Source organism: Danio aesculapii, chromosome 7, assembly GCF_903798145.1.
Source record: "Danio aesculapii chromosome 7, fDanAes4.1, whole genome shotgun sequence".
NCBI classification, from domain to species: domain Eukaryota; kingdom Metazoa; phylum Chordata; class Actinopteri; order Cypriniformes; family Danionidae; genus Danio; species Danio aesculapii.
Window position 1 is genome coordinate 17,442,976 of NC_079441.1, and position 15,374 is coordinate 17,458,349.

The 15,374-nt window shown below is 36.5% G+C and overlaps 1 protein-coding gene across 2 annotated transcripts in view; it reads right to left on the reverse strand.

Moving 5' to 3' along the window:
• dock11 (dedicator of cytokinesis 11) overlaps positions 1-15,374 on the reverse strand; it is a 173,570-nt gene that overhangs the window by 142,201 nt on the left and 15,995 nt on the right. For both annotated transcript variants that reach the window (XM_056461155.1, XM_056461154.1), the window contains exons 3-8: positions 14,249-14,338; positions 14,010-14,092; positions 13,861-13,921; positions 3,354-3,449; positions 969-1,103; positions 525-699 (exon numbers count right to left, since the gene is read on the reverse strand). In XM_056461155.1, coding sequence (XP_056317130.1) covers positions 525-699; positions 969-1,103; positions 3,354-3,449; positions 13,861-13,921; positions 14,010-14,092; positions 14,249-14,338 — 640 coding nt within the window. The remainder of the gene's footprint in view (positions 1-524; positions 700-968; positions 1,104-3,353; positions 3,450-13,860; positions 13,922-14,009; positions 14,093-14,248; positions 14,339-15,374) is intronic.

Genomic DNA, 15,374 nt, shown 5'->3' on the forward strand with positions numbered 1-15,374 from the left:
CTGGGGTTTCCAATGTTGCTTATTATTTTGATATGTGGTGGATATTTGGAAATTTCTATTATGAAGAAAGTGGTATGGTTAGCCAGACCAAAGCAAAACAATGAGAAAAGCCAATTCACTAGGTTTTTTTTGGAGTGACATCATTTTGGTGATGATGATGAAAGAGTAACTGCATCCCTAAAGTGATGTTGGTGATCTCATGATAGATAGCATGACCCTCATAATGCATTCAAAATTTGCATATTGTTTTCACATTCCAGGTTCATTTGGATCTGAAGAATTGTTGTTTCGTGAAGCACAAGTCATGATCAGAAGCTTCTCATTAAAGAATGGAGAAAATAGTGCTAAATGCTAGCAGGATTAACCATTTTATTTGCACATTTTTCTTTATCAAAAAAAAGAATATTGAAGCGTCAAATTCTTCATTAACCACAACAATTATACAAACACAATGCATATGTTTTCACTGAGCATGCAATACATCATGTGTGCTTGTGTTTTCAGTGTGTGCATGCATTATTTACCCAAAGACCCTTCCGAAGTTTCTGAGCCATTCCTCCGGTCCTCCATTGTGCTGAGTAAGGCCTGTTTTATCGTGTTCACCCAGTCCTCCATCTCAGCCTCGCTGTCGGCCGCCAGATAGTGACTGTAGCGCTCCTGCATCTTCAGCTCGAAGCCATTGCGCCGCATTTTAGGGCACTGCAGGAAAAGTGCTGCGTCAGTCGATGGAGGAATTTAACACAGTGACTTTAAGAGTGGTTTGCGGTTGTAATAATAATGGGTGTTTAGTAAGAAACACTCCTCTGGTTGCGTTACTGATATTACACCCCAGCCTGAGGCCTGCTATAATGATGTTGTGGAACTTCCTGAGAAATGCATTAAGCTAGACATTTACATCTGAAGTATGAAGATAAGTGGGAGACCATTTTTGACTGCAGAAACTGTATAGAAATGCAAAAAATATGTACCGGAACTACATCTATACAGGAGTCCAGATAGATGGAGCCTTTTGATTCTTTGTAGTTCTTCTCATCTTTGTATGAATTTAGGATGTAGGAGCCATCGGGGAGCTGAGACAGGTAGAAATACCTCCTCTTGAACACCTGTGGAGAAAACAAAACGGAACAGAGCGATAGAGGTACTGTCCATTATTATCATCGAATTTTCTTTTATGCCAAAAATCATTTATTTACATCAATATTAAGTAAAGATCATGTTCCATGATCAAATTTAGTAAATTCCATACTGTAAATATATCAAAATCACTGCTAATAACTTAAGTTTAAACATTTAAAGTTTCTAAAAAGTGGTGTTTTGGGCAAATGTTGTCCTTTTCCAACAAACCATGCACCAATTGAAGCTTATTTATTCTGTTTTGACATGAAGTATACATCTCAATTTTCCAAAAAAAAAAAAAAAACACTTATGATTGGTTTTGTGGTACATGGTTCATATTCTATTGTAGGTAAAGTAAAAAAAATTCTTTAAAAAAACAAGCATTAAATAGATTTTAGATTGAAACAGCAGCCCTTAATGTGACGATTATCCTTCTGAGGATCAAAACACAAATACATATACATATGAAACAATGATCGCTGCGTCCAAAAGCTCTAACATGCTACTTTCAGAGGCAGCATTCCAAAGCATGAAGGCATCAAGTTATATCCCAATCCAAATTCTGCTTCACTTCCTGTCTCAGGAGGTACCTCCTTCTGATCAAATTTTGAAGACAGCTAGATGTGTCCTTTGCTGCTTTAGATATCCCACAATCAAGTGGGACCACAATTCTCATTCATTCATTCACTCATTTTCCTTCATCTTATTCATCTGGGATCGCCACAGCAGAATGAACCGCCAGACCACAATTTTATTTCTGACAATAAAAAAAATTAAGATGGCGTCTTGAAGTGGTGCTCAGGTGTAGATTTGTGTGGAAATGTATGTTTTTTACCAATGTTTTTTTCTCTTTTGATGGCATTTCTAGTGAGAATTTAGTATTATAGTCAGCAGATATTCCTTATCACCAAAGCTCTCTCTATATTGTTATACAGTAAACGATAAAATCAATATGCTGGCTCAGAAATCCGTCTGAACAGAGAGGCAACAAGTGAGCTGCCTAAGCTTTCAGACTCTGCCAATGTCTTTATTAATGACTAAGGGCCAAAGTCCAAGCTGAAAATCCTCTTTAAAGTTCTACTGAGGAAAAAAAAGGCCATAGATATACTGAATGGCCTGAGGGTAAGACATTTTTCAGGGTCTGGTTGAATACTTACAATGTGTGTCTGATTTGCTAGGAGAAGAACAGAACTTTTATGGATTTTTGCAACAATGGGTTGACAAATTGCACAGATCTGCACATGTCCAGTATATTAAGTGCAAGTGTATATTAAGTGACTGCAGCAATGCTGTTTTTAATATGTATGACATTTTCATCAAAAGATCCAAAAAATCACTAGAACAGTGTTATAAATTTCACTGATTTATGTACTTGCATTATCCCAAATGTTTTGAAGTATGTTCAAATCCAGAGAAATAAATAAATACAACCATGCCACTATTCATACATTGGTTTAATGGACAACAAGGAATGCATTTTTGCATCTTAAAAAGCGAGACACAATGCTTAGTAATGGTTTCATTAAAAGTGAGGATAAAGCACGAGGGTGTCCTGACACAGCCACTGAGTGCCTGTAAACAGAAACTTGCAGTGATTGCACAGCCTCCGACTTCTGATTGGTCTACTGCTTTGGAACTGACAGTAATGAGCAGCACTGCATGTCAAAATGGAAGTTCTTTCAACTTCACATGCAATCTAAAAAAGTGGCACTCTCATGTGCTGCACTTTAAAAGTCGAAAGACGCAAGCGTAATAGTCACACACATCTGTCAAGCATGTGTTTACATTGAAAAACAATAGAAAGTAGCGTATTGGAAAGACAAAATGCATTCTGTGTGAACCACCCCTTATAACGGAGTATTGAAATGTATTTAATATGATAAAACAACCCTGCTTCTTCACGAATCACAAGTGGAAGATCCAGAAGCAGTGGACTGTGGCTTAATAAAAGCTCAGCTGCTTTCCTGCCACATTGCGCTCAACTCTCACAAGCAATTTCTTCAGCATCTGAATTCACTTTGGTGGCTTTACTCTGCTTCACACTACCATGATAATAATTTAAAAAATATTTTAGCTTATCCTTGAACATGTTTTCTGTAGGATGAAGATCACAACTCCCATAATTCCACGCTCAGTCACAGCGTCAAACTACGCCTTTGTTTATTGTGAATTTCTTCCCTCCAGCAGCAAAAATTACATACTGTGCCTTTAAATATGGTGTTTGGGATTCCACCAACCTTCATGGAAACAGACAGAGAGCTGTTGATGTTGGCCTTCTGCAGCCAGCCCTGCTTCATCACACCTCCTCTCTGAGAGCAGAGAGATGACGAATCCTGAAACACACACACAGGAGGAACAAATGAAGTAAATAAAGAAGACTCATATCAATGTAGCTCTATAAGTGCGATCTCTCTGACTTCAAGACCCAAATGCTCTAACATAAACAAACACTGATGCAAAAAGCACAACTTATCCTCTGTATAGTAACTTAATATCACACACACCACACACACACACACACACACCACACACACGCATTAAAGTGGCATTGTGATGGAGAGCTGCAAAGTTACATAGCTCATCATCTCTCACTGACAGTATTTATTCTACTGGTATATAACAGAGAACAGACCAGGAACAAATCAATGCCTACAAATGCAATGTGACAACTTTTTTGCTCGAATACACTGTACATTGGAAAAGAATGCAAAGTTGATGTTTATTGATTGCAAAGATTGTTTTGAGTGATCTGATTAGTCATTCGCATAGTCTGAATCTAACTCTGTCTTGAACTTATTTGGTAAAGATAATGCCATTATAAATGTGGATGTTTTCATCCACTTTGGGCTGATTTTGAGTCTTAATTCGGCCACAACTTTCTTTGCGTTTCAGCAAATGTAATGATTTTTGGTGACAGATTTTATTTTGTCACACATTTTGGGAAAAAGCTTTGAAAATTGTCAAAAGCTCAGCAATACACTCTGAGCAAATTTACTACCTTATGTTATGTTCATGGCTGTTTTTGCCCTATTGACTTCCAATACAATGACATGCTTTATTGCAAAGCCATGACACCATATAATTTTGCATTCTTTATTGTCGGTGGTTTTCCCTGTTGGGAAGAGGTACAATTTAGAAATTTTACTGTTGATCATCAGCTGCAGTGCAAAAATATAGATTCTGGGCTTTATATAGATTTATATGGAGTATATAGCGTGGAGTATAGAGAGAGAGAAAGAGAGAGAGAGAGAGAGAGAGAGAGAGAGTGAGAGAGACCTTTGCGCACTTACCTTGATACGTCTGAGAAAATCTAAATAAGTACTTCAGCTCTCATAACATAGTAAACATAGTAAGTGTATAATACACACACATTATAATTTGCTGTTTTACTCCATAGAGCTCCATATAAAAGCTAGAAACCTTTTTGCACAGGCTTAGCTAAAGGGTTAATAATGCCAACTGGGGATCAACAGTAAAAATGACACATTTTACCTCTTCCCAACAAGGGAAACCACCAATATTCATGGAAATATGGTGTCAAGGCTTTGCAATCAAAAACTGTCATTATAATTGAAGTCAATGGGGCATAAACAGCCACCAACATAACAAAAGGGTAGTAGATTTGAACAATACACAAGGGTTAACAGTTTTTGGATATAATCACTTTAGAAACCTTACAAGGTTGCCATTTCAGCAGCATTGATTGCATAAGCACTCTTTTCACTTTTTAAGTATAATTAATTTCATTATTAAAGAAGTATTTTAAAAATAGGTTGAACTGATACAAACAGATCTGATTAAAAAGCATATAAAACAAACACACACACACAAGTTGTTCAGATATTGTTTCAATTTTCTGTTTTTACTTCAGAAATGTAATAAAGACAAAGACATGTGTTCTTAGCGCTTAGCCAAACCCAAAGCACAAGGTCAACAGGCCAATTAAACATTTAGAAAGAGGGGCTTTTAAAAACAGAAAAATGAATCATAGCATTTCTGAAAAACAGGGAATAGAAGTGCTGAAGTAATCCCAAGTGGCAACCTCCTGCTCTCCCTCGTGAAGCCAATACGGAAGTAACTAAAACTGCAATTCATCGACCCGCCTTTGGGGGCTGGCTCTAGGAAATCCAGATGTTCTCTGACTGCAATGGGAAATTGGCCAATTTTACAGCTGATAAAAAAACATGTTTACAGCCTGGTACAAAACATGGTTTTGGTGCATATAGCCAATATTACCCTTCATGACAACTGTGAGGAGGTGAATTTTTTTATAACTCATCCGCTTTATTTTTATTAGGTTTTATTAAGACTGCATAATTAAGGGCGTGGCCACTTGAGTGACAGTTAGGTCTCACTGCTTGCTGTTTCGTCACCTCAGCTGATTCCAGCTGATTAGCCGCTGAACTTGGCATATACATCGTATTTTTGTGTTGTTTTATGTGGCTTTACAGTCAACTGCCTTTTGGAATTATTTCCTACAATTATCAGATGATATAGCATGCTGTGTGCACTTAATTGTGCTCACAAACCATTCAAGTTGCCTCCATTTGCCAGATGAGTGAAATTATATACTTCTATACCATCTCTATAAATGTATGTGTTTTAAGATACTTTATCATTTTTCTTTTTCTTTAGACCTGTAATGCACTCCAGAATCTGACAGATTGATTTGCTGTAGGCTATATAACAGTCATCTGAAGTGTTGTCATCCAGTGTTATTCCTGGATTACATAAATAGCCTTGCATTTACTAACACAGACTATATTTGAAGTATTTGGAAGTAATTTGCATTTTCCTCCTGAAGAAAAATGTCATATAAACAATGCTTAGCGGCTCAATGTATTACAACAGTGTTTTTAAAAGACTAAACACTGTATTAATATAGTATACAGCCAAGCACATGTGGTCAGAACACAAACGAGTCGGAGGTAATGAAGTATTAAGCGTTTCTCCCAAAGAAAATGTAGGTACACCTATCTAAGCAAAATGCTAGCAGGCATTTGTAGCTCCACTGACACTCTGCCTATTTGCCCTTATTTGTTCCCCCATTGGGTGCAACGACTCGCGAACAAAATGGTGACGGTTGGCTAAGCCTACTTGTTGCTTTATTTGCGCTCTTCAGAAATCTATGGGTGACATCACGGATACTTCGTCCATATCTTTTACATGTGTATGATATACACAGAGCTCGACATCGACGAGTACGCCGCTTATAAATCTCTCATTTAAATTAATATTTTCCATAGGAAGCTTTACAATATTATATTTGTGCTTACACATTAGAGCCAAATCTGGAGCTAATTAACAAAATAACGGTCCACAATTAGTACACTTTAATTTATATGTTATGGAAAAATATTACAAGAAAGAAAAAGAGCAAAATTCAAGAGAAACAAAAAAATTATAAAATTTTGTAGGTTGTAATTTTTTTCCAATATTTCGCATGAGTTTAAATGTATATTCTTTCTATTTCTACAGATGTTCGGTGACTAAAATATTATTTTAATAAATATATTTGCTTAATAAATCTGTTTTGTTCAAATGCACCAAAATATATTACCTATCACTGAGAAATGGATAAAAATATTCATTTTCAAAATGGGGTGTACTCGCTTATGTTGAGCACTATTTGTTTTTTTGTAATAAAGAATGATAACTTACTCTAGTAAAACAAAATAATGATCTTTTAAAACAGCATGATATGGCATCTTTAACAATAGAATAACCATGCACTCACAAACACATCTTATAGATGCTTGAAAAAAAAAATTGTACATATAACACTAATACTAATGTTCTCCTGAAAGGCATAATGGGGTATGATTTTTTACTTAAAGCAACTATAAATCCATGTGCTTGAGTGTGTGTGTGTGTGTGTGTGTGTGTGTGTATGTGCGTGTGTGTGTGTGTAGCTAATTTAATAGAAGTAGCCTGCTGTCCTTTATGAATGTGCTTTCCTCTAGCTTTCCACTGTAATATAATTGCACAAATGCCCTTCCCATTCCCTCCCTCTCTATGGCTCTCCTCCTCTCCTCCTAACAGCCCTTCGGAGACTGATCAATTGCCTGCACCCTGTTCTCCCTTTTGAGTCACTCAGTTAATTGATTAAATTAAATAGACACGACAGAGCCAACATGAATTATGTACATACACTACCAAATACAGTTCAAAAGTTTGGGGTCAGGAGGTTTTTCGAAATAATTTTACTGCTAATATATTTATATAATATAATTTGCATGGTGACTAAGCTAAATTTTTAGATGCCATAATCCTTGCAGAAATAAGATGAATATGCTAATTTAGTTGTTTCGTGATTCTGATTATTTTCTATTCTGATTTTCTTCAGGATTCTTTGATAAACAGAAATCTCAAAAATAACAGCATTTATATGATTTAAAACTGATTAAAAGGATTCATTTTCTTTATTTACATATATAAAAACTGAACTATTCCTCATTTAGCATACTTATTATTGTGCATATTTTAGCGTTATCAACCTCAGCCCAAAAATTCCTTTAACGGTAGTGTTTAGACAACTCGGTTAATTTACAGAAGGAAACCGGCCAGACTCTCCGTGTCCAAGCATGCACGGATTCAAACCCATACAGACAAAGACATTCAGAGGGTGGAGAAGCAATCCTTAGGCCATTTAACCACCAGTTTTTACGTCTAAATTTATCAAGATCTGCCGGACGCTTCAGTGCGCGTCTATTAATAGATCACGAGGGTAGGGTTTCATGTAATTGGCCTCTCTCTGCTGATCGTCTGCCATTCATCTCTACATCTGATTATGACCTCACAGAAGCCTCATAACATTTACAGTGTTGAAGAATAATGCATATATTGTCAATAAGAGTTATTACACGATGAGTCGACGCTTAACAGGAACACTTGACCTTGTGTCATTTTTTAATCCATTAAGCCAATCTCAGGGTCTGGCGGGAGTACTTTTAGCTTAGCATAGATCATAGAATCGTATTAGACCATTAGCATCTCGCTCAAAACTGACCAAAGAGCTTCGAATACTTTTTCTATTTAAAGCTCGACTTTTCTGTAGTTACACTGTGCACTAAAGATTGAAGGAAAATGAAAAGTTGCTATTTTCTAGGTCGACATGGCTATGATCTATATTCTCATTCTTGTGTAATATTCAAGGAACTATTTGATGCTATGATGTCAATATGAACCAAAATCTCTGAGGAATATTTCTAGTACCTTGTTGAATCTATGCTACGAACGATTAAGCCACTTCTCAAGGCAAAAGGGGGTCCAACCCGGTACTAGTATGTTGTACCTAATAAAGTGGCCGGTGAGTGTATGTTGCCATTCATATGCTGCAGCATGCACAACGATATTACGCAGTGCCTGAGAATATTTATGATTCATCTGTCACAAATGTCTGCACAGTTCCAAAATGTTTACGTGTTGCATAATATCATTGCGCCTGCTGCAGCCATGGCACAGCAGCAAAGTTGAGTGATTATTACGCCAGAATGAGTGTACAGTTCCTAGCTGTATCAGCCTAGGAAATACTAAACTTTCATTTTCCATCGGTCTTAGTACACAATGTAACTAGTCAAGCTTAAAATATGAAAATTATCTAGACTTTTTTTTATTTAAGATGCTAATGGTCTAACCCAATTTAATGATCTATGCTAAGCTAAAAGTGCTCCTGCCAGACCCATAGACTGGCTGAACGGTTTAAAAAAATGGTAAAACTGTTGGTAACACTTTAATTTAGGTCAAAATTCATGGTATTAACAAAATGTTTACTAATACTATTAGCTTAATAAACTACTAATTAGCTGTTTATTAATAGTTAGTAAGGTAGACATTGGGTTTAGGGTAGGATTAGGGATGCAGAATAAGATCATACTTTATAACTACTAATGAACTGTTACTGTAATATCTTAATAATAAACAGGGAATAAGCCAGTAACTAATAGCACGAATTATGACCTAAACTAAAGTGTTACCAAACTGTTTAACTCTAGGGGCTTTTAATAAATGAGCATATTTAAAATAAGTGGAATGTTCTTTTAAGACCTCTAGTGGATGTGAGGATTGAAATTGGTGATTAACACTCTCAATGATGAGAGCTAGAGTATTCAGAAGCAACAGCAAACACAGGGTAAACTGTGTGACTTGTAAAATGCTGAAGCAACTAACAGAGTACCTCACAAATCCAAAAGAAGTCTGATTTGTAATTTTGTATTTGGAAACGTGTCATGAGATTTGAGTCATCAGACATTTTAAGGGCAACCTATAAAGCTGCTTTACCATTGGTTACCTCTAAAACAAAGTGTTTTTAGAACAGTGGCTTGATTTATGATTCAAATAAGGTCTGTGGTCACCATTACTTGAAATTCTTTCCTTTTTGTGCAACGAGACAAATTGCACACAGTGGGCAAGTCATGCGTGGATTCATGGATGTTTTAAAATATAAAAGTTGCTAATGATTTATTGTTATAGACTTGACTGTTTTCAGTGTTCCGTTATTGTTTAAAAAGTACAATGTTGTAGCCATTTTATTGCTTGATTCTGCAGATAATTCAAATGAAATTAAAATAAAAGTCAAACTTTGAGGCTGTAAAAGACCTAAAAGGCAGTAAAATGTAAAATAATATTTTAGTAGCTATAGATGATATAACTGGCAGCATGGTGGTGCAGTGGTTAGCGCTGTCACCTCACAGCAAGAAGGTTCAAGCCTCAGCTCGGTCAGTTGGCGTTTCTGTGTGGAGTTTGCATGTTCTCCCTGTGTTGGTTTCCTCCGGGTGCTCCAGTTCCTCCCACAAGTCCAAAGACACTTACTATAGGTAAAGTGGGTAAGCTAAATTGTCTGTAGTGTATGTGTGTGAATAAGTGTGTGTGGGTGTTTCCCTGTGATGGGTTGCAGCTAAAAATGTGCTGGATAAGTTGGCGGTTCCATTCTGCTGTGGTGACCCCAGATAAAGGGACTAAGCCCTCATTTCTGAGGCAACAAGACAGTTGATTTTGCTTGAACTCACAGACAGCCCCCTGGGAAGAGCGGATGGGACAGGCAAATGATAAGAAATGCTTAAAGTACCAAATGCTAGTAGAGAGGTGCAAGGAATGGGGCTGCAAGACCCATTTTGAGCCAATAAAGGTGGGCTGTAGAGGGTTCACGCTGTAAAATCTTCAACCAACTAGGCCTAGCAGTAGCAGCTAAGAAGAGGGCCTTTAAGTCAGTTTGTGAAGCTGCAGAGAAAGCCACAAGATGGCTATGGATAAAGAGGGCTCATCCGTGGGTGATGGCTACTGGGACGCAAGCTGGGGTCTGATCATTCTCAGCTAGGTCACCTGGGTAAGGGTATCTGATGTTGAAAGACCCCAAACACCCAGTGACCCCAGGTTACATCACTGACGATGCGTTCTAGTGCATCTAGATCAGGGGTGCCCAAACTTTTTCGTATAAAGGGCCAAAAAACCAAATATCACTGAGAGCCGTGGGCCAAAGGTAAATATACCAAACTATTTTACATTAAATTGCCATGAGTTATTTTGTAATTTATTTCATAATATTAAAAAATAAATAGAAAACATCACCTTAAATCATATTAACTAATACAGTATAACTTTTTTAATTATAACTTATTGCAATAAACACATAAACAATCATAATTATAACAGTGGAGTTCAATGCTGAATACACTAGTCAAGCAGAATCTGCCTTTGCTTTGATTTGCTCACCAAAATCTCTGCATTGTCCTCTATCCCTAGGGTGACAGTATGTACATTTTTAACTAAACTACAGCATTTAAATTTAAACACTTAATTTCAATTAGCTTTTGTTGTAGCTTAACAATTAAACAAACAAATAAAAGGTTACATTACATTTGAAATAGCAATCTCTAAACCAGGGGTCACCAACCCTGTTCCTAGAGGGCTACCTTCCTGCAGATTTCAGTTGCAAACCTGACCAAACACACCTGTCTGCAATTATCAAGTGATGCTTCAGGTCCTAATTAATTGGTTCAGCTGTGTTGGATCAGGGTTGGGGCTGAATTCTGCAGGAAGGTACTGTAGCTCTCCAGGAACATGGTTGGTGACCCCTGCTCTAAACCATCCCCATCATTCTCCCTCTTATCTCAGATGGGATGGTGGGTCAAATCAAAGGTCACCATGCGCCCTAGTTTGGGAAATCTCTGATCTAAATGATGTATCTTGGACACGCATCTATTTCCTTATATGAATACTAATTATTTATGATATTTTTTTCCATCCATAACAAAATGGATTTTTTTTTAATGAGGTAGCAAATTTATCATTTCACTTCGCAAATAAATCAAAGAATAATTGACCAAAAAAGATGGTCAGTCTTTGAGGTTTGGCATGTAAAACTATTTTAGTAGCTATTCCAATAAAAATATTATTTTAATTTTAGCCAACCCAGTGTTCTATAAAATAGTGTTTATGTTGCAAAGAAAATAAACAATCTAATATTTGATTTTATGTGTGTGTGTGTGTGTGTGTGTGTAACAACACAATTTGCATAATCTTTGAAATCTATGACCTTTAAGTAGAAGAAAACAATTTATCCCTTTATTAAAACTCTCTAATCCCTTTTAGTCATAAAAATAGTTATATTCCAGCACATTCAATACAAGTTTGATACAACAAATAAGAAAATATATTTCCATTAAATTGATATTATAATATATTGTATTATATTATTATATATTAATGTATTATAATATGCATGCCAAACATGAATTTTGAAAATGCCATTTGCTTTCATTATATTTTGTTAAATGAAACCAGGGCTTAATTTGTGCTGGAACAACATCTCTGAAATCTGATCCGGCACCACATTTTACCGATCCCCCTCCTCACACGCACCCCCGCCCGCTCCGCTCTTCACTTTCTTTCGCGACTCCTCAACACTCATCACTTTTGTCCATAACCCCCCACCTTCTAAACCCCTCACTCTTCACTTTCATCATTTTTCACCCTGATCTGTTTCAGTACATCGCAATTTACAAATTAAGCACTGTATAAAACCTAATCAATTATGTTATGCTTTTAAGTATTCTGACAACAAATACTAAACTTTCATTTTCCATCGGTCTTATTACACAATGTAACTAGTCAAGCTTAAAATACTAAAATTATCTAGACTCTATTTTTTAAGATGCTAATGGTCTAATCCAATTTAATGATCTATGCTAAGCTAAGCTAAAAGTGCTCCTGCCAGACCCAATGATTGTCTGAATTCATTTATTCATTCATTTTCTTTTTCAACTTAGTCCCTTAATTAATTTCGCCACAGCGAAATGAACCGCCAACTTGATTGGCTGATTTAAAAAAAAAAAAATGGTAAAACTGTTGATAACACTTTATTTTAGGTCACAATTCACAGTATTAACAAACCATTAACCTTTAGGTCTGGATGATGTCGACCAATTTGGCATTGTACGATGTCTAATGTGAAACATCGCGATGGACGATGGCAAGAGTTCTTACCAGGTCTAGAAAATATAATCATATCACCCCAATTTTATCCTCCTTACACTGGCTGCCTGTTAAGTTTCGTATTGATTATAAAATATTGCTGCTTACCTATAAAGCTTTAAATAATCTAGCTCCCGTTTATCTGACCAATCTTCTGTCTCGCTACAATTTGACTCGCTCTTTAAGATCTCAAAACTCAGAGCTTCTGGTAGTACCTAGAACAGCAAAGTTGAGTAAAGGAGGTCGAGCCTTCTCATTTATGGCTTCTAAACTCTGGAATAGCCTACCTGATAATGTCCGAGGCTCAGACAAACTGTCGCAGTTCAAAACTAGATTAAAGACCTATCTTTTTAGTAAAGCATACAGTATATTCAGTGCATCACTTAGTGGTATGATACATGAATGTGCTCCACACAGGTTTCTTCATCTTGTTTATATACACTATGAACAGCAGCTACGCTAATTATTCTCTTTATTCTCTATTTCCACCTGGGGATACTCATACCAAGGCTTTCAGAGACTATGCAGCGTCACTGATTCGATCCAAGATGATCCCAAGGTTTCCATAATCCTGGACCAGGCCGGATCCTGAGCAGCTGCTGTGGTGGTCATGGAGGAGTGGAGAGCATGAGACTGATTCCTGTGAAGCTCTGCACAAGATGTTTGGCCAGTGGAGAAATGGTCGTGCCCAACTGAGCCTGGTTTCTCTCGAGCTTTTTTAAATCTTCACTTTCGCCAATTGGTAAAGTATTTTCCTCGCGCTGTCGCCACTGGCTTGCATGGTTCGGGATCTGTACAGCTGCGCATTGATGGATTTGCTCTTTGGTGTTTGGACTCTCAGTAGTGATTATTAAACCACACTGAACTGAGCTAAACTGAACTAAACTTAAACACTGAAAACTGAACTACACTGTTTCAATTTACTATGATCTTCTATGTGAAGCTGCTTTGACACAATCTAACTTGTAAAAGCGCTATACAAATAAAGGTGAATTGAATTGATTGAATTAGCTGTTTATTAATAGTTAGTAAAGTAGACATTGGGTTTAGGTTTTAGGTAGGATTAGGAATGCAGAATAAGATCATACTTTATAACTACAAACGAACTGTTAATATCTTAATAATAAGCAGGGAATATAAACAAAATAAACAAAAAGCTTTTTTAAATGAGGTAGCCAATTTATCATTAACCTCTGCACATAAGTAAACAGAGAAATGGACAGAGGACATGTGAAAATAAGCTTCAGTTTTCCACCATTGCACATCTCTTACCTCCTCCCCCTCATCCACCTCAAACACTTGGCTGGGAAGCTTTTCCGTCTTCATCCCTTTACTGCAAGACAGAAAAAGTAGCTTACGCCAAACTTTGGAAATAGCACTGCAAAAGCTTTGAGAGAAAAAAAAAGCAAAGTTTGGCATACCAGGGCAGCATCCGGAAATCTCCCGAATAGGCTTCGTAATTATAGTTGATGACGTGCCAGTTGGTGTTGTACATCTTAATGCACTGCCAAAGAGCATGAGAGTTGCTCAGTTACTCAATCACATGGGCAGAGATAAATATGAAAAACAGGAAAATGTGACCTCATATTTTTTAGACTGGAGCAGCAGGCTTTGCTCTTGCTTTGGTGTTTGGTAGTGAGAGGTTCTGAACAGTCTTTACCTCTTTGGCGAACAGGCTTTTAGCTTCGTTCTCAGCATTTTGAGGAACTGAAGGATTGATGGTTCTCCTGTGCCGACCAATGTGTGCCTCCTATGGATTATTTAGACAGATAGACAGATGCATTAATGAGATAGATACAGTAAACAAATGAATAAATAAGACAGACAGGCAGACAGACAGACAGATAGACATATAAACAGACAGACATGTAAATAGATATACAGATATACAGACAGACAGGGAAACAGACATAAATCGACACAGACAGACAGACATAATTAGATAGACAGAAACAGGCAGACATAAATATATTACATTAAGACTTTTTATTAAAAAAAACAAATGTTGCACACATACTGTTTGCTATATGGAATGCAAAAACTTTGACGCTCAATTTGTCAAAACCATTCAGATAGAACTTTATAATTCCAAGGTGACGATATATATATATATATATATATATATATATATATATATATATATATATATATATATATATATATATATATATATATATATATATATATATATATATATATATATATATATATATATATATATACACACACACAGAGACAGACAGACAAATAGACAGACAGACAGACAGACAGACAGACAATTTAAATATATAGAGACAGATAGACAAGTGAATGAACAGACAGACAGACGGATAAACAGACAGACATATATACAAACATATAGACAGACAGATATACGGACAGACAGGGAGACAGAGATAGATAGACAGACAGGGAGACCAACATATAAATATATAGAGACAGACAGACAGACAGACAGACAGACAGACAGACAGACAGACAGACAGACAGACAGACATATAAACAGACAGACATTTAGATAGATATACAGACAGACAGGGAGACAAACATAGATGGACTGTCAGACAGACCAACATATAACTATATATATAGACAGACAGACAGACAGACAGATAGACAGACAGAAATACAAATATATAGACACAAAGACAGACATATACATATATAGATAGACAGACAGACAGATACACAGACAGACATATAGATAGACAGATAAACAAATAGACAGATAGACAAATAGACAGACAGACATACAAACAGACAGACATATAAATAGACAGATATAC